At 41.4% G+C, this 22401-nt stretch overlaps 1 protein-coding gene across 1 annotated transcript in view; it reads right to left on the minus strand.

Moving 5' to 3' along the window:
• The window catches only part of STPG4 (sperm-tail PG-rich repeat containing 4), a 45381-nt gene extending 31614 nt beyond the window's left edge, over positions 1 to 13767 (minus strand). The window contains exons 1-5 of the mRNA XM_061626128.1: positions 13666 to 13767; positions 13372 to 13446; positions 11312 to 11566; positions 9877 to 9941; positions 5045 to 5093 (exon numbers count right to left, since the gene is read on the minus strand). Of these exons, the coding sequence (XP_061482112.1) occupies positions 5045 to 5093; positions 9877 to 9941; positions 11312 to 11566; positions 13372 to 13446; positions 13666 to 13767 (546 nt within the window). The remainder of the gene's footprint in view (positions 1 to 5044; positions 5094 to 9876; positions 9942 to 11311; positions 11567 to 13371; positions 13447 to 13665) is intronic.
• Positions 13768 to 22401: the final 8634 nt, after the last annotated feature.

The following is a 22401-nucleotide window of genomic DNA, read 5'->3' on the forward strand; positions in this document are numbered from 1 at the left end:
TATACATGGTGTGGGGAAAGTGGATAGAGAAACATTTTTCTCCCTCTCACTAGAATTTATCAACATCCAATGAAGCTGAATGGTGGAAGACTCAGAACAAACAAAAGAAAGTACTTCTTCACGTAACACATAGTTAAACCATGAATTTGCTCCCAAAAGTGGCAGTGATGGCCACCAACTTGGATGGCTTTAAAAGAGAATTAGACAAATTCATGGAGGAGAAGGCTTTCAATGGCTACTAGTCATGATGGCTATGCTCTGCCTACATTGTCAGAGGCTGTATGCTTCCGAATACCAGTTGTTGTAAACCGTAGGAGGGGAAAGTGCTCTTGTGCTCAGGTCCTGCCTGTGGTCTTCCCAGGGGCATCTGGCTGGCCACTGTGAAAACAGAATGTTGGACTAGATGGGCCACTGGCCTGATCCAGCATGTTCTTCTTATGTTCTTATGCGTGCTGAAATAGAAAGGTATTTCTCAAGCACTTGAAGCTCAACAGGGAGGAGGCCTGTCTATTTTCAGCCAGGAGAGAGTACTACAGAATCAGCTCCACAGTACTGAATGCACGGCTTCTGATGGACACCAGTCACACATCTGAGCCAATGAGGGACCACTAACTGACTCCTCTGAAGACCTCAGTGATTGGGCAGGGATATAAGGAATCAGGTGGACCTTAAGATATCAGCGGTTCCAAGGCTTGAACTGGGAAGAGGTCTAGTCTAGTGAGTTAACATGGATGGTGGATATCCTGACCTCAAAGCTTCTCCTTCTTTTTTTTAAGATGCAAAAAGGAGCAGGAGTGTAGAATATCGGCTTTTATTATTGGCAGACAGTATGAATCTTCTGGATTGGCTAGGCTTGGTATAAATACTAGAAGCCTGATCTTTTAGTTTTGCCTTGGCAGCAAAGCAGAAACATCTGCTTCCAGGTCAAGCTGGTGACCACGAGGATGCTGAACTTGAACATCTAAATCAGACAAGGGAAATATGTGAACCTTTAGATGTTGTTGGACTCCAATTCCCATGATATACTACTCTCCCATACTTTTCACTCTTCCACAGCAGTCTTGCAATGTCAGGATTTCTTTTTTCTTTCATTCATTCTGATCTCTATGATTCAGATGCTGATGGCTTGCAGGTGTGATTCCCCGCTCACTGCACTGCCAGGCATATTTGGGGCATAAAGGCAACACTAAAACATTCAATCCAACTTCAGTTGTAACTCTGTTTGAGGACATGGCTGACTTATAGTCAGGTGATTGTCCGGAAAGTGCTTATTGTTCTCTGCTCCTATAAACCTAAAGTTTCTGCCATGCATTCTCAGAGCTTGGAAAATTTACTTTTTTTGAACTACAACTCCCATCAGCCCAATCCAGTGGCCATGCTGGCTGGGGCTGATGGGAGTTGTAGTTCAAAAAAGTAACTTTTCCAAGCTCTCTGCATTCTTTGCATGCTAGTAGCTGCTCAGACATCTGGGCTAGGTGTTCAAATGCTCGCTTCTGACCAGACAGCTCCCTTGAACTTTCAGCTTGCACCACAAGAGAGTTGGAAAATGAGTCAATACAGACAATCATTTGCCACGCTGTTGCTGATCACAGCAACAGCTTTGGAAGCTGGTCATCCATATTGTTCTGCTACCTGGTGAGGAGAGTCTCAAATGTTCCCCTGGATATTTGACCAGGTACAGACACATAGGAAGACTGTTTCCTTTCTACTGGACAGGTCAATGCAGGCAACCAGCTTACCAAACAGTTATATGCACAGCATGTAATGTTACCACTTTGCAAATGGGTAAGTGTATTCACTCAGACTCAAATCTTCCAAAGTGGCTACAGCGACATCTTTGGTGAGGTAAGTGGAATAGATCCACCATCCATCATGCAAGGCTGCCTGTTTACTGCAACCCCCTTGTAACAGGGAAGATATTTGTCCTTATGGATGGAGAATGATGCTAAAGTAGCTGGCTCACATGTGACTCAAAGGGCACCAGGACAGCATGCAAGTGAATTTTCATGAGTCATGCCCCAAGCTCACCACTCCCTTCTCCCTTATGCCACATTTCATCCATGTATCCATCCATGGTGTGTTTCAGCTGCCTGTGCCTTTAGTGAAGAATGCTGTTAATGGGGCATTCAACAATTGCTGTTGGCATTAAGTTGCCATGCTGTGCTTGCTACCTACTCCTTTATACTAGTTTACTGCTGCACTGGCTTTCATAGGACTAAGTCAGCAGAATATCATCATATCATCATTTTTAAAAACCACTTTTTTTTAAGAGGAACTTTAGGTAGCATCCAGACTGATAGTTGAACTTAGTTCCCACTGAACCCAATGAGACATTAGACTTATGACTAAGATAAATTCCACTGATTTCCATGGGCACTGAATTAAATTAATCAACTAAATTAATCTGGATCTAGCCCTCTGTGTTTCTATGCATGGAAACAGATTGAGGGTGCTTCCAGGTTGTCACTGTTTTCAGGTGGGATTCAATCATATACCAGCAAATTCAGGTTGCACAATTAAAGTGGATTTGGCTGTCTTGCACAACAATCCCGCTTCCCCTCCAAAACTGGACTGTTTGCAATAAGGAAAATAATAGGAAAGTACACTGGAAAATGTGGGATAACAATTCCTTGATGCAATGTCCCCACAAAGAAATCAGAATGAATGCTCAATAAATAGTCAACATTGTCTAAGATCCATGCACACTTTATGCAAAAAATCAGGGCAATGCTCAATAAACAGGACATCTGGAAGTGACCTGAGCTGCAAAGCAGGAGGTCCACAAGCTGACTCTCTCACCTCTGCCACCAACTCTCTAGGCAGTGCTAGGCAACCCACTCCCCTCAGTCTCAGTCCCCTCCATCTGCAATACAGAGCATAATACTACTGACCTAACTTACAGGGTAGAAAGCCAGTGTGGCATAGTGGTTAGAGTGTTGGACTATGACCTGGGAGACCAGGGTTCAAATCCCCACACAGCCGTGAAGCTCACTGGGTGACCTTGGGCCAGTCACTGCCTCTCAGCCTCAGAGGAAGGCAATGGTAAACCCCCTCTGAATACCGCTTACCATGAAAACCCTATTCATAGGGTCATGTCAGGATGCAGGATTGGGGCCGTGATGTTTCAGAAGACGAAGAGAGGGAGGGGGTCATTTGGCCAGAGCCGTGTGAAGAAGAAGCAGAGGAGGGGGAGGGAATCTCAGAGATAGAACTGTCTGGCAGCAAAGACCTTGAATGTCCAACAGACACAGATCCTTCCCATGAACTTCCCACGCCTCCTCCCCCTTTGAGCTTAGAGCAGTTGGAGAAGGAGGGAGGGCAAGGGGAAATCCAACCTCCTCCTGATCCAGGGAAAAGCAAGGAGAAGCAGCCAGATGGGTTAGGCCTTGCCCCCCCGCTTTCCCCCATACCTGAATCAGAGTCCTCGGAAGGGGAGGGGGCAGTGGCTCCCCCTTCACCACGTACAAGGAGACAGCAAAAGAGGCAGCAAAGGAAGGGGGAGAGGAGGGGTGTGGATGAGAGCACTTTGAGGCGGAGTGAGAGAATTCGCGCTCGATTGCCCCCTTCTTAAGGGACAGGAGGCATAGTGATTCCTTGTTCTGTCAACTCTCTTCCAAGTTGCAGGTTATGTTTTGTAGTGAAACTTCATGAGAAGACGTAGTCTTTGTCTGGATATTACTTTAATAAAAACTGAATTGCTTTCACCAACTGGTCTGGTTCCTGAGTCCCAACCTGGACACGACAGGTCGCCATAAGTCGGAATCGACTTGAAGGCAGTATATTACATTAACTTACAAGGGTGTTGCAAGGATTAAAGCTAGACAGTGCATGTGAAGTGCTTTGAACACTTGAAAGTGCAGTGCTCTACAAATGTTAAGTGTAGCTATTCTAATATGCAACTCACTATGTTTTGTGCAGTGAGACTTAAGTTTTTGTGCAGTTGGGATTTAATGTGTTAGGCTCATTCTTAAAAAGAAATAGATGGCAAAAGAAGATACAGAAAAGAAAACAATGGTGAATACTGTTTAATTTCAGTCTTCATAATTTTTTATTATTTTAGTGTTATCCCTTAACTGCTCCACTCAGTGCAAAGACTCCCCACTTTTTTCTTTCCTCTTTCCTTTACTTCCTCCCTGTCTTTATTTTCCTGTGTTCATTCTCAATTTCCTTCTACTCTTTCCTGTTCTCTTATTTGTTTCTTTTGTTCAGAAAGAAAATTATTGGTGGTGGTGGGTACTTATGAAATGGAGAGAAGAGAGAATCTTACTGTAAATCTTGTCTTACTCTCAGTAACCTCTCTCAATAATAAGCCACCTTGAGGTATTTTATGGGGAAAATCTTTCTAGATAAACCTCCTCTTCAGACCTTTGGTTACTGCAATACAAAAGTTAAATAATGGTGTGTGTGTGTGTGTGTGTGTGTGTGTGTGTGTGTGTGTGTGTGTGTGTGTGAGAGAGAGAGAGAGAGAGAGAGAGAGAGAGAGATTTAAATCCAGAAATTATGTATTTACCGTCCAAGTCTACATAAAAGTAAGTATTAAATTTAATGAAACTTACTCCAAAGTAAGCATGGGTAGAGGATTGAAGCCTCAGATGTCATTTCAGAAAGTTGTGTGTCTCCATTGTAGACAACCTCAGCCCTCCCATATCCTTGTAAATAAAAATGCTTAAAAATTGGCCATACCCTCATTTACACTTCCCCCATACCCAGTTTGACATGTGGTCCCCACAGGGTTGACCACGGGTCAGTGTGGCCCCTGGCCCAAAGAAGGTTAGTCATCCCTGTCCTACTTTGTACACTTAATTCAGTTTCAAAGCTGTTAACTGTCATAGCTCCTAACCAAGGGATTGTGGTAACTGTAGCTCTTTGAAGGGGATACAAATCTTCATTAGAATTCCCAGCAGCCTCACCAAACTACAATTCCCAAAAATATTAAGGTCCATGATGAAATTCATTGGCTTCATTTTTAATATGTACATTTTCTATGTTAGTGTCTGTTGAATACATCCTACATTCTCCAGTCATTAATCAGTATGGCACTTACCGGATCAAAAGTGGGAAACCTTTGAACTGCAGATCGAAACATATAATTCCTGCATTTAGAGGGAGGGGGAAAATAATGTGTTTAAGTTCTTTGTTTAGTAAGAGTTTTCAGTTTTATTTTTGTTTTAATTAAAAAATATATTTGATAAAAAAGTCAACATTCAACTTATCAATATAAGATTAGACATTACATAACTAAAGACCCTACAGATAAAATGCCTGTTTTAGAAGCCTGTTTTAGCATTAAGCAGAATATAAATTAAACTATTATTATTATTGATTTAATTTGTATCCTGCCCTTCCTCCCAAAGAAGTCCAGGGTAGCAAACACATCAACTATATATAAAAGCATTCTAAAAACAATTAACATCCTCTCAGCCAGTGATCTCAGGTTGCCAGAAACCCTCTATTTCAGCCTCCATATATATAAATTAAATTATTATTGATTAAATTTATATCTCGCCCTTTCTCCCAGAGTGGCAAACAAAAACACTAAAAACATTCTAAAACATCATAAAAACAGACTTTAAATATATTAAAACAAAACATCTTTAAAAACATATTAAAACAAAACATCTATAGAAATATCTTTTTTTAAAGAAACTTTTAAAACATCTTAAAAAGCAATTCCAACACAGACACAAACTGAGAAAGGTCTCTACTTAAAAGGCTTGTTGAAAGAGGACAATCTTCAGTAGGTGCCAAAAAGATAATAATAATAATGTCTAATAATTAAGGGAGGGAATTATTTATTTATTTATTATTATTATTTAATTTGTATCCCACCCTTCCTCCGAGCAGGAGCCCAGGGCAGCAAACAAAGCACTAAAACACTTTAAAACATAATAAAAACAGTTCTTAAAATACATTAAAACAAAATAGCATTAAAAACATTTAAAAAAAAACAACTTTAAAAAATCCCCTCAATCCCCTTCCAATACCCTCCTTCCCCTTCCCCTTCCCCCTCCTCCCCATGGTCAGTTTTACCTATTTTAAGCATGATTGCACAGAAGTAAATACCATTGAACTCTATAAGCATGCACATGATCAAACCTGCCCTCCCCTCTCCCTTCCTTTGCCCCCCTCCTCCCCTCCCCTCTTCCTTCCTCTTTCTCCCCTGCCCACTTCAGCCCTCCCTCCCTCCAGTCAGTTTTACCTATCCTAAGCATGATTGCACGGGAGTAAATCCCACTGAACTCAATAAACATGCAAATGATCACATCTGTCCTTCTCCCCTCCCCCTCCTGCCTGCTCCCATCCCAGTCCTCCTCTCTGCCTTTCCACTCCTCCCTCCTTCTCCTCCTCCCTTCCCCATGGGTCAGTTTCACCTATCCTAAGCATGATTGCAGGGGAGTAAATCCCACTGAACCCAATAAGCATGCAAATGATCAATACATTCTCAGCAAACTTGCACAGGATCCCATTTCTTACCTCCCGGATTAAAAAGCAGGAAAATTCACTAATAGGCAAAAAACCTTGCGGTTTAAGAATGTACCTATAGCCCACAGATATTTCTATAAAACTTTAAAAAGCAGGGAAATTGGGCAGCTATAGTGAATGCACCAAGGGAGCAGGACACCTGACCTCCTCTCTGAGATGTTGTACTGCCCTACAAATTTGTCAAAATGCAAACACCATTTGGGTTGGTCTTTCACAGTCCAATCCACTTGCTGTGTAGCTTGCAAGAATTTGGTAACATGTGCCTCTGAGCATATGGTGAGTGGTGGCAACACCTGCTATCAGCCCAAATAATAGAAAGAAGACATATGCTGTGCTGATTTTGTTTTAGCAGGGAGGAAGCAACATCATTAAGACAGTTGATATAGTTCAGATGGTCACTTTAAATATGTCTGATTTACTTTGCAATTTTAGTGATGCTTCCTATAGGAAATCATTTTCTTTTGCTTTTATTTCTATGGATATGTGAAGTACAGCAACACTTTGCAAAATTTACACTAAAAAAACTCCAAACATAATTGTGGAATAATGTCACTGACGTCTGCAGAATAGTCTCCAGTGGACCTCAGGAGTGTCTCAGTTTGCACAAGATAAAACAGTGAGAGGTGAAATATATTCTAGCAAAATTCTAGGTGTGCTCTATGTTTTTAATTGATCATGAACACCTTGCCTTAAATAAAGTGGTTTAAACATAGCAGGCTGAAAACATGCATCCTCTTTTTTCCAACAGCTACAGTCATTGCTGAAGTAGCAACATATTGTAATCAGTCTGATTTTACATTAGACTGCAGTTTCACATTCAACTGTTAATGCACCCAAAATAGAAATAGAACATAACCTCCAATTTGAAACACAAAGGGCTATCTTCACCATCATATGACATTGACCAATAAAAAGACTTTGAAATTAATGAAAATAAATTTGACACAGATTTCTAGGATGAATAATGAGGGAAATAAAATTTTCTGGTTTAGACTCTCTGTAGAAACATTAGTAACACAGGAAAGAAGCAAAGTAAGAAGAACACCAACAAACATACAAAAATATAATTCTCCATCTTTGGAGATGGCAGGTGTTGCCACCACTCACCATATGCTCAGAGGCACATGTTACCAAATTCTTGCAAGCTACACAGGAAATGGATTGGACTGTGAAAGACCAACCCAAATGGTGTTTGCATTTTGACAAGTTTGTAGGGCAGTCCAATAACTGAGAGAGGAGGTCAGGTCTCCTGCTCCCCTGGTGCATTCAGTATAGCTGCCCAATTTCCCTGCTTTTTAAAGTTTTATAGAAATATCTGTGGGCTATAGGTACATTATTAATCTGCAAGGTTTTTTGCCTATTAGTGATTTTCTCTTGCTTTCTCATTTTTCCAATCTTAAATTCAGTGCACCACATTTCTGCATTAGTTTGTGACTTTTTTATATATAAAACACGTCCTAATGAAAATTCATCCGTTTTTAGTGTGCATTTCTCCTAATTTGCCCAACACAATGTTTATTTTCAAAAATATGTGTGTGTTTATGCACACTTTCCCTCAATTCATGCATTTTTAAAACATTTTTGGTTGTAGGACTGCATCACAAAATTCAGAGAAGTGTACATTTCAATGGATAGCCGCATTACGTACTGTTTCAGGAAGTCCAAATTAGAAAGATTCACATTAAAATGAGACCCACTCCTAGGGGTACCCTACTTGGGGTATGTCCAAATGTCTCCAAAAGTATGCTCAGCGGGACTAGGGAGGGGACTTTCTCAGTGGCTGAGCCCAGATTCTGTAACCTCCTCCCAAGAGAGGCTTGTCTTGTCTTGTCCCTTCTTTAATGGCCTTCCACTGGATGGCTAAAATGAAAAGCTGCTTTGGTCTGGTGGTTAGAGTGTAGGATTACCTCCCAGGCTCAAATGTCCACTCAGCCATGAGCTCAATGGGTGATTTTGGACCAGTTTGTACTTCTCGGCCTAACCTTCCTCACCAGTTTGTTGTGAAGATAAAATGGGGAGGGGATACACTTGTGTGCCCCCTTGAGCTTCTTGGAGGAAAGATGGGATATAAATGTAACCAGTCCATCAGTACAGTACAATAGAATGCCTTCCTGCATAGGAGGGCTTTGGGGCCATAATGTTTTTTAACATCCTGTACTGATCTGTTTTTCATTTGTTCTACTGAATTGTTTTTACTGCTGGAAGATGCCCAATTGGTTTGATAGCTGCTCTGTATTTGATGTGTGCATGTGCATCTACTGCTGTTTTTGCAATTTACGCTTGCATCGTGGACATCCAATAAAGCTGTATCCTGAAAGATTCAGGACGGACAAAAGAAAGTCCTTCTTCACTTTTTTTTTTAAAGTGAACCAACCTGGTTTGCATTTTATGGACCAATACGCAGATCAGAATGCAGTTATTTCAACTGCATGCTTCTCCAGATTTTGTGATGCGGTTCTTGGCTCAAAAACCATGCACAAGAATACATATTTTAGGGGGGAAAGCATTCATCTTAAGCATGAATTGTACGTTTGTGGGTTTTAATCAGGGAATGGGCTTAATCATGGGAAGGATTTGTGGGTTTTAATTAGGGGACACATGCAAATTGCATAAAACAGAAATAGACTGATTCATCCCTAGTCCTAACCCATCAATTGAAGATCAATGGAGCTGCGAACACTGGGCCCCCAGAACCTTTGGCCATTCAGATATTGCTGAATTACAACTCCCATCACCCCTGGCCATTGGCTATACTTGCTGGGGTTGATGGAAGTTGTAGTTCAGCAACAGCTGGGAGGCTAAAGGTTCCCTATGCCTGGGCTAGATAGATAAATATTCTGCCTCTAGTACAAGGCTCCTTCTGCTTTTCCAGTTTTAGAGAAGATAACACAACAATGATGTTTATTGTTGGCTGTTATTGATGATTTGCTGTGCTGAAACTTTTGCCGCTGTTTTATTGGGGGTTGTGTGTGGATTTTTTATGAACTGTTCTATGTTTTTATTATAATGTATTATTTTTATTTATGCTGTACGCTCTTAAAAATGTAAGTCACCTGAAGACCTTTTTGAGTAGCAAGTAACTAGTACGTTCAAATGAGGAGGAGAAGGAGGAGAATACCCTATTTCCTGATCCTTTGCACTTTACCCTCAAGTGCTAATGGAGGTCAGGTCTCAAAGTGAGGCAGTTTCTTGAAAAGGAATAATCTTTTAACTGAAGCCTGCTTATTGAAATCAGCAGAAATGTCTTGATTGGTGGCACGAATTACCCTTTGTCCTGTAACATGGGATTTGCTGCTGCTTGAAAATGAGGCAAAATTAAGGCTTGAAAATAAAGCAGTCAAAAATAATCTGCACTGGGGGTGGCAACAAGATCAAAAAAGATTGTTTACTTACTTGGTTGGAAAAGTGGGGACTGGAGCAGGAAAAAGATCATACTGTCCGGGATCTGTGTTAATATTCTGAGGGGAATGAAGTGTACACAATACAAATGTCAGTAACTCTACTTTTATTTTATTATTAGCTATTTAAATACTTGTTCAACAGTTCTTAATTGCAAAGATTCCCGAGGCAGCTAACAAGTGTAACAGTATATAATTTCTCTGTAGAATATAAAATAGCAGCAAATAAAATTTCAGCAGTTCATAATTCAGTGTTCAGATTATAAAAGCAGCATCATACTGACAGCTAAGAAGAGTTCAGATTATTTCTGAGTGCCGGCAAAGATGGAGCCTGATAAAGGGAGGGGATTCTAAAGAGAAGGTGACATGACCAAGAAGGCCCTGTTCTTGTCCCCTCACATCTCACTTGGAAGATGAGGACATTCTGAACAGGGCCTCAAAAAAAAAATATTGAGCAGGGCCCTCTTGGTAGTTTCACAGTCCTCAGAAGTTCACGGGTGGTGGTAGCCCGGGAGAGGGCATTCTCTGTGGCAGCCCCAAGGTGTGGAATTCCTTCCCCATAGAGATGCACCTGGTACCTTCATTATACAGCTTTTGGCATATGCTGAAGATGCACCTGTTCACTCTGGCCTTTGTCAATATACAGACAGACAGAAAGATAGATAGGTAAAGGGATCTGCCCCTGCTGGCTTCACTCGCCAACCGCAAGCTCCCCCCCCCCAAGGAGAACCAAACCTGCCAGCCTGCTTGCTTCCAGGACCAGCCTATGGCCCACCATCTTGTCTGGATTGTGGCCGCTGAGGACCAGACTGCAGCATCCACATAGCTCACCAGCTTACCCACCCCGGCTGTCACACTGTGATGTCATGATGGAGTGATGGCATGAGGGCTCACATATATATATATATATGTATGTATGTATGTATGTATGTATATATATATATGTATGTATGTATGTATGTATATATATATGTATATAAATATATACATATATATTGAACCTCTCTAGCTGTGAATGTAATTATTTTAAACTGTTTTTAACATTATATTTTATATTGTCATGTCCCACTCTGGGATCTTCTGATGAAGGGCAGGTAATAAATATGACAACAACTGAGCAGGATATCTTCATTGGGCCATTTGGGGAGTCCCTCCATTAATATTTTCTTTGTTCCCTTAGGTTTTTTGTTTGTTTGTTTACTTCTGCAAACCTCAGAGTTTCTCCAGACTTGTGGATACCGTGTGTTTGGTTCTGTAAGCACCAGCACTTGCCTCTGAGCCTCTCAGAAATAGTGGAACAAGAACCTCAGTGGGATACTACCTGCTGGTTCAACCCTGAGACAACTAAAAATGTATTTTACATCTTTACCATCTTCCTTTAAAGTTTAGTCATTAAGATGACTTGGCCGGTCTTATTGTTTTACTTTTACCTTATCTCTATAGGATGTGGGAGTTTGCCTTGAAGTGCTCCTAAAGGAATATGTTGCAGGCCTTTTCTCAGCTAGGTCCACGAATGAAGGAGGAATGTATGCGAAGGTGTCTGGGAGTGTCAGATCAGGCATCTGCTGGAAGATGGACCTCCTCTTCCTCCCTTCCCCTTTAAAATTATATGATGGTTTCACTGGGTTCAGCTGGGCATCCTCAAGAAAATCCCGGACTGCATAAAACCCTGGTATTGGTGTGGGCTGTAGAAAAGAGAGATGAAATCTGACTCTTGCCATGCTTGTCTGCAGGTATAAATTGGGATTCTGCCTGCCTCTTTCAAACAAAACACCACAAATACACACAATTAGCAATTAACTTGAGGAATTTGGAATTTATTGTACTTATTTATTATTTGTTTTAGGTTTTATCCTGCTTTTCCTCTAAGAAGCTTAATCCAGCATACAAGGAACAAATTCAGGGTGCATTCCTCTCCCTCTTCTACACCCTTTCATCTTTTTTTAGAAAGCATAAACACATACTCTCCATGTGCCTAAATTTTAGCGTGTTTTTTTTAAAGATTAAATGTGCCTTTGGGAGAGATCTAATGTTAGCCATACCCAGAGTTGACTCACTGAAATAAATGGACTCATTGAAATAAATAAACTTACAATAACTTACAGAAAAAAAGGGGATATGTTTAGGGTACAATCCTAAACTCCCAGAGAGGGCGATGAGGGGTCAGTGGATGCACAGAAATTTCCCTCTGCTGGCATAGGCAGAAAAAGAGTTCTGTCACCATAGTTCTGCTTCTTTGTCACAGCAGTGGCACGCTCAGTGACCATGGTTCCTCCGCCACCGGTACTATGATGGCTGTAAGGGATGAAAGGGGCATGTCAGGGGCAGATGTGAATCTACTGGTTCTAAAGCCCTTCTCTTTCCCTGCCATGCCTTCAATCCACACCATGCATTTAAAGGACATAGCTTCCCCCTCTCCCAAGAATCCTGGGAACTTTAGTTTGTGCAGGGTGCTGGGAATTGTAGTTCTGTAAGAGGTAAACAACCGTTGCCAGGATTCTTTGGGGTCAGCCATGTGTACGGTGCAGATGTTATTAGCATAACAGTCAAATGTATGGTGAGGACATCATATCACATCCACACCATCATTGTGTATGTACCATACATTTAAAGCACATTTCCCTCCCCTAAAGAATCTTGGGAACTCTTAAAGAGCTACAGTTCCCAGCACCCATAACAAACATTTCCCGGAATTCTTTGGAGGGAAAATATGTTTTAATTGTGTACACAGCCCATGTTATTTTTCCTCCCACTGAAACCAGTGGAAGCAGAAATTTTACAATGATCAAATACAAAGACAGAAGGAAAGGGGAAAGTACATGCACGCACGTATACACACACACACACACCCCTTTTGTCCTGGCTGCTGCAAGTTTGGCAGAGCTTAGGACACAGTGGTTTCCTCTAACAAGGATTCTCCTCACCCTGCTTCACCCTCCATAAGACTGCTCTATTCATTTCACAATAGCTCCGGTTGTTCCAACTGGGTGGCATTCAATGCTCCTCCTATTCAGAGTAGAACCATGGAAGTTTATAGACATTTACTAACTTAGGTTAATGAATGCCAATGGGTCTTAGCTGACTACAACCCAATATTTCTAGTGTCAAAACCTGGGCTGAAATTTGCTGAATCTGACCCACAGACTGTGTGTTGGTCAGCCGTGGTATACATTATAAGGATGTATCTGCATGAAGAAAATTAAGCAGTGCTATGTACTCCTTGAGGGGTAGGCTGTTAACAGGAGTGTACTTCACGTCTGTGTCGTTCTCATGCAAAGGGCGAAATTCACGTTCCACATCACGAGGCTCGTCCTAAATGAAGATGTCCAAGAATTTTGCTCCATTTAAGAACCGGAGTTCATAATTGCTGAATAAATGCTGAATGCCTTCTAAAACTGATCATCCTAGATTGGTTATTATATCACACAAGGTTTATGTTTCCACCTTGGTGACACAAAGATAAGAACAATTAAATGAACATTATACATACCCTGAGTGATTCCCTCCACCATGCATCTCTTCTATAACCTTCAAGTACTTCTTTTTCTTTCTGTTTTTCAGTTGCCTTTAAAGGAATCCAGATTTTATGTTCAACATGTGTAACTTTTTACATTTGTCCCTTGGCAGTAAAAATTTATAGATGCACATATGTTTATATGCAAACATCTACCAACAAACCTTCATAGATGTCAAAAAGCACAAAAATGAATTACATACACCCTGATGCAGGGGTTCCTTGTGGGAACTGGGGGTTCCACAAGATGCATACCACTCTTACACCCACCTTCACCTTTGCAGTGAAGGACAGCAGCTCTGGGAATCCAATGGGATGTATACGCAGAACTACAGGATTGGGACAGTCAGAGACTATTGGTAGAACATACATATACGAGACCACCAGCTCAGTGGTTCCCAACCTTTTCAGTCTGGTGACCCACAAGTCCGAATTTATTTAGTATTGTAGTGAAATGGATAATTTCTATGAGTCCCCTTCCAGCCTCTGATTTGGAATCCTGTGCCTTGGGGTGAGAAACTGACTCTACTGGTCAGATGATTTTCTTTTGTTAAGCTAATAGAATGGCCAGGTTTGTTAATGGGTCTATCAGATGCCCAGCAACTGGTGAATGGGCCGGGAAGATCCTTTCGTCACTGAAACTCTTCAGGAGGGCCTCCCCCTCCCCTCCTGGGGCCTAGGAGAGGCTGGTGTTTTGTCTGAGAATGGCTGGGGACTGGAGTTAGGCAGAGAGGCTGTCTCTCTGCACCATGGCTTTAGGATGCCTTATGTAACACTGATGGAAAAGCTGGATATTGGACTGCTGGTGCCTTGAACCCCTCCATCCTAAGCTCAAGTTGGAATGTGTGTAAATAAATAAACCATCTTTCATAAAGACACCACAGTCTCCTCTGACCTTCTTCCCAAGGAAACCAAACCCAAGACGAGCGCAGGGACCCCTGGAAATCTCACCGCTCGGAGATTGGGGTGGTGCGCAACAGTATTGTGACCCATAGATCTATCGCTACATGAATTTTGGACCTGAAATCTTCTCTGCCACCAGCCATGAGAGAGCACCTCCCAAGTGTTAAAATGTAAGACTCGAGCCTTTCTGGTGTTTGATTATAAGTGTCAACACAACATAATAATATGCCAATAAAACATAAAATGGTGAGGTATTCATCATACCAGTTAAGCATTACAATCAAGACTTATTCTGGGTTTACTAATAAAGCCCATGACCCACTTGCACAGGTTGGAAAATGCTGGCCTAGCTCATGCCGGAGGAATGGAGAAGCACCCGTTCAAATGGCACCCTTTCTAAATTACTCCATAAGCCTGTCACAAGTAACATCTGTTGCAGCAACTACCTGTAAGACATCACTATCACCATGTTGCTTTCCACTCTATTCAGACAACCATCCAACACTTAAGGCAGGACCAACCATAGAACTCATTGAGTTGATCTTCCACCTGATTTCCATCTTAATCCAAATTTGACCAGGATTGAGATTAGGAGTGCCAGAATCTTCCATGCTGTTTGCAAAAAATTGAGTGTTCTACCATTAGCAGCTCTGTGGGAAGGATTCCAGGGGAGAGGGAGGGAGGCAGGTGAAGACCACCTCAGCACCTGCCCCAGCTGAACTGTCTCCTCACCAACCACAACCACTGGATGTTGTACCACTGACCACCATGTGGGAAGAATCCTGATGTGTTTTTGATATGTTAACATTTTAACTGTATTTTTAAAATAAGGAATTGAATATTGCTTATAAGCCACCTTGGTAGGATTTATATATGCCTCTCATTGTGTGTATAAACTATATGGAAAGTATGACTTTCACATTAAGTGGAGGAAGTTCACACACACAGAGGAAGGGATGACCAGAAGAGTCGCTACTTGGGGTGCGCATGTGAGGCCTCCAACAAAATGCAGCGCACACACTTTACATGCAGAGGGCCCCAGGTTAAGTTCCTGGGAGGTATGGCCATAATGTTGGAGAGCTGCTACTTATCTGTGTAGAGCAGCTTTCTCCAACCTGGTGCCCTCCACATGTTTTGGAGTACAACTCCCCAGGGGCGTCACTACTGGGGTGCGGAGGGTGCGGCCCACACCCGGGTGTCACCATGAGGGGGGTGACACCCAGAGCTGCCCCATCCCATGCCGTTGCCGGCAAGGCTGCTCCAACTCCTCCTTGGAGGCGGGCGGGCAGGCGAGACCAGGAGCAGCATCGGCGGGGCGAGGGAGGCCCGCCGGCATTCCCAGGACTTCTCCGGCTGGGTGCCCCTCCGGTGCGCACTCTCCCAGGGGCATGGACGAGGTGGCTGGGCTTGCGTGTGTGCGTGCACACAAGCCCAGCCACCTCATCCATGCCCCTGGGAGGGCGTGCACCAGAGGTCCGCACCCCCCACACACTCCCACTAGTGACACCGCTGCAACTCCCATCGGTCCCGGCCAACAGGTGCTGGGAGCTGAGTCCAATACAGCTGAGAGCATCACATTGGGGAAGGCTGGTAGAGACAATACTGAGCTTGATGGACCAATAGCATAAGGCAGCTACCTATATTCCAAGTATTCTACAGCAGGAAGCAGTTTAAATGTGCAGCTGCCAGTGGTCTATGGGGGATTGCTTTCAGGATCCAACTGGGCCTGTAGGCCGCTTGCTAGCCATCCACAGTATTGACTCTAATATGCATGTGCCAAGGAACAGAATACTGGAGGAATGATAGAACATGACCCCCTTTCTTAGGCTCATATCCAGCCAAAATATTTTTTTTAAAAGACACATACTCTGAATATGTGAAAGAGACAAATTAATGAGTATGTGGGATGGAACCTTTTCTCTGGAGCTCCATATTTTGGGAGGCTTCTCTAATTCCCTTGATCTCAAGTTTTTGAAGGTTTGTGAGGAAAAAAAAGTTTCCTGATTTGTATGTGTGTGTATAAGATTATTGCTTAGATGAATGAGTGTTTTACAGAAGTGAGAATTTCATTCATGGTGTGGCGTGATGAGTGAAAGCAGAGGTGAATGTTGAGTGCTTGGGTATTGGAGAGGGTTACTGTATATCCAATGTTCCGCTGGTGCAAGGAGACTTTGGTGCAATGGCGTACATTTATTTCCATTATTTAGCAATATTTATTGTTGCTTAATGATGTTATTTAAAATGTGAAATTACGACTGTCAGTATTTTTTAGTATTGAATGTGGAATTTGTATTGTATTTTTTAAAATTGGTTGTTTGGATATGTAAACTGAGATTTCTGATGAAATATGAATATCTTCTGTCTGGAAATGGTCTTAGTCTGCTGATGTCTCTTATAGCTGATTGTTATTCTTTTATTTAAGCTGTCTTATTTTTTAATTTTAAAAAGTTATTGTATTATTTTTTCATTATGTTACACTTAGTAACATTCATCTAGAAAAATTATTAACAAAAGCATATTCTAAACATATAAAAACCGAAAACAAAAATCAGATTGACAAAACCAGCATTGTAACATATAAAAATCATTTCCAAACACATTTTTAGTGTATCTATGGTCTAATGGCAAATATCAAGGTTTTTTTAACCATCGCTAAGCTTCAGTATAAATGGGGAACCCGGATAGCCCCGTGCCTCTCAATTTGTACAGGAAATAAAGGAAAACCATATTGCTAAAAATTGGTAATGAGTGGTCTGTCCTCAGGATACTTTTAATTTATGAGATATTTACCGCCAAAGGGCTATTTGCCAGACTTTCTAATGCCAATAATCTAAATTTTGTAGATTAAATATCTTCCAAAATTTTGCTGTTGTTGCCTGGACTGCTGTAAATAAATGTGTGACCAATTCTTTATTTTTTATATCACTATCCAAACCATATAAACAAATTCAAGAGAGCTAAACACGAACAGGGACAGAGATCATTTGTTTAGTTATTAGGGTTTTTTTTAATCGTTGCATATATTTTAATTATGGTTACAAGCTGCTTTCAGGGCCTCTTGGGTGAAACAGGAATATATCAATGACAGAACAATCGAATGAACATACAAACAGATGAACTGCCCGACCCAAGTGACAAGGAATTGGTGCATCAGTAGAAGAACAGGGATGAACAAATCATTGAGACAGATGCATCTCACTTCTTTCAAAACTGGTCGTTTTATAAAGTGGATTTGAGTGAGCCAGCCTGCCTGGCTAACGGTAATTGGAAAGGGTTGACTTTGAAAGAAGGCTTAGTTTAATAAATAATTAAAAATCCAGATCTTCAGCATAGTCAGGAAGACATGACTTTTAAGTAGGTGGTGACCACCTAATAACTCTGTGAAAATGCTGAGCCGTTTAAAGATGGACTTTAATGATGCTCCCTCATTTAGAATGACTTCATTTTACCAGAGCATGCCTAAATCTATTGCCAGCTTCTGGTAATCTCCGGATTGGACTATTGTAATGCACTCTACCGGGAGCTGCCCTTGAAAATGGTCTGGAGGTTACAACTGAGGCAGAATGCAGTGGCCAGAGAACTAATGGGTTTTCCTGGTTGCACAGATGTAACACCAATTTTAAAAGAGTTGCATTGCTTGCCAGTGGTATTCTGGGCCCAATTTAAGGTACTTATGGTGATATATAAAGCCTTAAATGACTTGGATCCCAAATATTTGAACAATGTCTTCTTCCACACCAACCTTCCCATTTGTTAAGATCTACAGAGGAAGACTTCTTGGTGGTCCCCTCAAGGGATGAGGTACACAGTGCAGAGACCTGGAGAAGGGCTTTCCCTGTGGTGGCCCTGCAACTTTGGAATAGCCACCCCTCTGATGCATGTCATCCTTCTACAATGCAGCGTTTATATTATTTCATTCTGACTACAGGTCAAGATGCATCTCTTTGCCCCAACTTTGGGGAAAGGATAAAGTGCATGGTGATATTTTACTTCTGTTTCTACAGCCTGTGTTGTGATCGTTATTACTTATATTGCGTTGTTTGATTTGTATTGTGATTTTAACATTTATCATGTACCAGCTGGGGGCCGTTGGGTAAAGGATGGACTACAAATGCTTAAAATAAACAAATAAACCTAAAGACAGACGTATAGCATTTACCCGACTGCTGCCTCTACTTCCTTCACTGACAAACATGTTCTCTCTCTCTGCTTTTGTAGAGAAACCGACTACTCCCTGTTAGATTGCATCAGAGCTATAAAGATATCTGTGACATCACAATTCATGTGCTTTGGATCCGAGCATTCTTACACAGAAGGAAGAATAGAGAAAAAGCATGGAAACACACAACAGCTCAAAAAAGATATCTTTAAAAAAAGATTTGAAAAGAGGGATTGCTACTTGTGACCCAAATTTATTCTGTTTGAAATCAGCTAGTAAGCCAGCTGCACAGGTTTTTACATTGTTTCAGAACTTTGCAAGACCTGTTTGACTAGAAGCAACAACAGTGAGAAAAGAAATGCGGATAAGCCACATGTTTAAAAGCAAAACCTCTCTCAAGCAACCACTACTAACTTCCTTTTAAAACTATAGTCTTCCTACAGCCAAAGCAGCTGCCTATATTTTGATTGAAACATACCAGGGCAATAAGGAAAGGACAAAACAGTGCCCTTGTGAATATATCAAGATTTGAAGGAAGTGGAGTACCAGCTCAAATCATGGGGTGGGCTTGTGTTTCTCAGACTATAGAACACACAATATGGCAAACTGCTTTACAAGCTGAGAATTTGAAAAGCATTTTACGATATGGCACAGCAGTTTCCTGTTAAAATGCAAAACAAAAATCTAAAACCACTTTGAGTATATACATTTTGTTAAATAAAAAAATTAAAATCTCATTGATCATACACAAACTGTTCTGAGTGGTTCAATTAGCTCTTTGGATCCCAAGCCCATGGTTTCAAACTGGTTTCTCACCCAACAAGACCAATAGTTCTATTGTTCTCTTGAGTGTTCCTCTTTTGTTTGCTTGTGGAGTGTAGGAACATAGGAAGTTGACTTATGCTGAGCTAGATCATTAGCTCAGTAGTCTACACTTACTGGCAAGAATTCATACGGGGGACATTCCCAGCTCTATCTGGTGATGCCAGGGATTGGCCTGGGACCTCCTTCGTGCAAACCAGATCTTCTGCCAGTGAGCCATGCCCTTCGTCTAAAGTTAGTTTGATTGGAGGACTTTTGTTGCTGTTTTTGTTTTAGAACTATCTCCAGCATCCTGTAGTTGAATTGAATGGAATTCTAGTCTTCACCACAAACATGAATTTAAGTGTATTTCCAGATAAATCAGGCCCATTGCCATCTTTAGAGGATTCCAAAGGTTTATTCAGATGGTCTCTGAAACTTTCCCAACAAATCCTGTTGCAATGCATCCAAAAGTTGGCTAACCTATACTTAGCCTGGCTACAGGGTGGATCGTATGATGCTGCCATGCATTGATATGTTATGCATGATTATTGAGAAGTGCCACTGACTGAGTGACACTCCCAAGTGGGTGTGCACAGGATTGTAGCCCCAGGCCATAGGTCCATCTAAACCAGTACCATCTATTCTCTGTGGTCTAAGGCAAGGATCATTACCAAGCCATTCTACTTAAAATCTTTTTAACTTGAAAAGCCAGAAACTGTATGTGGGTTCTTCGCTATACAAAGCATACACTTTGCCACAGAACTGCAGCCTCTCCCCTTTAAACCCTGCACCTCCATATTGACACCAAAATATTCCAGGGGGAGGTCACACCATGACTTGGATCCAATTATGTTTGCTAGCATTATATTTGCTAGCATCCTAGCCTACCTCTATAAAGTTCTGAATTATTATTATTGATTAGGTTTATTGATACCCAAAGGTCCCCAAGCAATTTAACACAATATTAAAACAAAAAAATAAAACATACTATAAAAATATAATAACAAAACAATAGCAATGCAACCACAGGAAGGTCTGGCAGAGTTTTAAAGCATCACAATCTATCAAATGCCGTACAACAGCATGGATAATTTTGTACACCACTTAAGGGTTAATTGTTAAAGTCAGCTAGCCAAGAGGATGGGTAGTGTTGCTTAGCAACCAGACAGAGTGGCATGATCCTCAGGGGTAGCATATGCTTTGATTTCCTGTAGGTTTGAGGGTGTTTTGTCCTTGTATATTGGTTGCATATGTCTTTCTGTTCTAAATAAGGCATGAAGTAAGACAGGTAAAACCACTGCTCATTTCTCCTCAAATTATGCAGTTTTTGTTCAGTTTGCCCAATAAAACATTATCAGGATCTTTCTTGCCAGACTCCTTCTGTATTATTTGTCACTCTGTTAATACTGCAGAAGTGAACTCATATGTAGAAATGCACAGAAACCATGAAGAAAATATTCCAAGCATTTCCAATTCCAGGCCTGTCTGGCCCTCAGGACTCTCTCCAAATTGTATCTCCTCAGCCACATGCCCTCTGTCCAGGTGGAACCAGTGGTGTCATATGCGACCCCCTCTCTATATTTTGAGCCACATACCCAAGTACAGCTTTTGTAGAAATCTCTTACAAATGCTAATGCACACTCCCAAGAGAAGTTCTGTTTTGACGACCACAAGAATCTTGACAACAAATGAGTATCAACAGAGCATTCGTTGTTCTAGGGCAGTGGTTCCCAAACTCTCCACCTCACCCCATGGACCACTTGAAAATTGCTGAGGGTCTTTGTGGACCACTTAATTTTTGTCTGTTGTAGCAATTTTAACGCACTGTGCTACATGCCGTATGGTTTGTCTTTTTGTTTTTATTTCTTATATTGTATTACAACTTGCATTCCATAGAATTCAAACTGTAATGCAATAAAATGCAATATAAGAAATAAAAGCAGCAACAAGACAATTAAAAATCAGTATGAATATTTAATGAGGACGTGCCATGGAAACAGACCACTTTGGGAACCCATGTTCTCGATTTAAGAATTGTCTTGATATGCTTGCAATGTGTAAGCATAGATCAATACAACCGTTCCAAAGATCGCCGGTATTTTAAGGTGTGGAATCCCTTTGCTAGGTTACTAGGTTACATATTTCTATTACAAATATCTCTTTACCCAGTTCAAGGACTGTTGAAATACATTCATGGGAGATGGTCCCACACATCCATTTTATATAGTGGGAGGCAGGGTTTGGCACTGCTGTCTGCTGACAGAAGGGGGGCAAGAGGTATATAATCTCTTGCCTTTTTAATCTCCCTTCTGTTTAGGCATCCTTATGAGTACCAAATTCTAATCATTGTGACAGGTGATTGAGACCCACACATTGATCAGTCACAACAGACATTGCCATAGCCTTAAATGAAAGCAAATCCTAATCATTGTGACAGGTGATTGAGACCCACACATTGATCAGTCACAACAGATATTGCCATAGCCTTAAATGAAAGCAAAGAGTAACACACCTGATCCAGGTAAAAAAGGTCATCATGCTGTTCACTACTGCGACGACCACCAAGCATTTTTACTTATAAATCTCCTTATGGTTGGCACCGAGTGGAACTTCTGCACATCAAGGAAAACTGTAGGGATGTTTTCCCTCACTGGCCCTTTTCCAGAGGCTTTCCCATACCCTATACAGTACCAGGATTGGTGACTCCTTGCAAGTCCTCTCAAGAGAAAAGGGACAGGCTTATCCTAGCTACCTCCTTTTACTCACCAGCTCTTACAATAGTGTCACTATTGGCATTATGATACAATATACTAACTCCCAATCACAGGTGCTAACTTTGGATGAAGTAGCAATGTGTATATAAACACAAGCACAAGATGCAGTTACTCTACAAGACGTCTTGCATACCATTTCCTATGACATAATCACTCCCTTTTGTATGTTTAATTGCATTGCACCTATTTTTCTGCTAGATATTCCATTACAGGTTTCAAAAGTTCCCAGAGTGCTTTGTTCCCGTCTGCCAAGAAATCTCAAATGTGACCTCAGTTGAGGCAGAACTGCTAAAACCTGGTGTCAAAACCTGGTGTCACCCTGTACAAAATTCACACAGGTATATGGAGAAAAAAACTAATGGAAGT

The sequence above is a fragment of the Rhineura floridana genome, chromosome 4 (assembly GCF_030035675.1).
Source record: "Rhineura floridana isolate rRhiFlo1 chromosome 4, rRhiFlo1.hap2, whole genome shotgun sequence".
NCBI lineage: Eukaryota > Metazoa > Chordata > Lepidosauria > Squamata > Rhineuridae > Rhineura > Rhineura floridana.